The 1,009-nt window shown below is 57.0% G+C and overlaps 1 protein-coding gene across 1 annotated transcript in view; it reads right to left on the bottom strand.

Annotated features, from left to right (window-relative positions):
- The window catches only part of slc15a2 (solute carrier family 15 member 2), a gene marked incomplete at its 5' end in the record, with an annotated part of 130,554 nt that extends 129,927 nt beyond the window's left edge, over nucleotides 1-627 (bottom strand). The window contains 3 exons of the mRNA XM_084311335.1: nucleotides 1-81; nucleotides 246-395; nucleotides 496-627. The exon at nucleotides 1-81 is cut by the window's left edge and continues 132 nt beyond it. Coding sequence (XP_084167461.1) covers nucleotides 1-81; nucleotides 246-395; nucleotides 496-627 — 363 coding nt within the window. The remainder of the gene's footprint in view (nucleotides 82-245; nucleotides 396-495) is intronic.
- Nucleotides 628-1,009: the final 382 nt, after the last annotated feature.

The raw sequence follows: 1,009 nt of genomic DNA, 5'->3' as shown, positions 1-1,009 counted from the left end.
GTCGGGCAGGGCGCTCCAGGAGTCAGTCAAGGGGCTGTAGGCCTCCATGCTACGCAGGACTCCACAATCCATCCCTCCCACCTGAGGACAGGACACATGAGAGGAATGTTTTAGTGTGTGGCTCAGGCAGGCAGACACTGTATTAATCCATTTAGGGAAATGAGGGCATCACAGAAGCATTGAAAGTCAAATGATATATCTATACAAATATCTAGTATAAAGCATTTGTCTCCGTGTGCACCTACTGCATAGACATGTCCTCTGTATGCTGCGACTCCCACTTCGTAACGCCTGCTGCTCATGGGGGCGATCAGAGTCCACTGGTCGGTGTCTGGGCTGTAGCACTCAGCTGTGAACAGAGACCCTGACCCGTTGAAGCCACCACAGATGTAAACCTGTAATAAGAAATAATATTCTAATTTAAAGACATTTCTGATTTCTGATCTAACGTTCCTTGTGTTCATCTAGCACCCTGTGTCCCTCAGTTCCACCCACCTTGCCCTGGAGGGCTGCTGCCCCGGCGGCCTCCCTGTGCTCCAGCATGGGTGAGATCACTGTCCACTGGTTGGTTTCAGGCTCGTAGCGCTCGGCGGTGTTCAGTACCACGCCTCCGTCTTCCCCTCCCATGGCGTAGATACAGCCGTCCAACACGACCACGCTGAGCTCACGGCGGCGTGAGTGCATGGGAGCCACCTGCAGCAAGCTGCGAGTGACGGGGTTGAACCTGCACACACTGCTGAGAGTCTTTCTGCGGTCCTCGCTACCGACGCAGTAGACCAGACCGTGGAGATAAGCGGTGCCGTGGCACCACCGGGGACTCTCCCCCTCAACGCTCACGTCCATCCATCCACCGGCTCGGATATCGTAAGCCTCCATGGTCGTGCTGCCGCCACCCCAGCCTCCGATGGCCAATAGGACCTCCTGGGGCCGGCGTGGGCGGGTCAGGGGGTTTGGGAGCCTGTCGGAGCCAGAGGGGTTCAGGACGCTGAGGATGAGGGCCCTGCAGTCG

The sequence above is a fragment of the Notolepis coatsorum genome (genome assembly GCF_963971535.1).
Source record: "Notolepis coatsorum genome assembly, chromosome: 3".
NCBI lineage: Eukaryota > Metazoa > Chordata > Actinopteri > Aulopiformes > Paralepididae > Notolepis > Notolepis coatsorum.
This window is presented reverse-complemented; position numbering and strand designations above follow the sequence as displayed.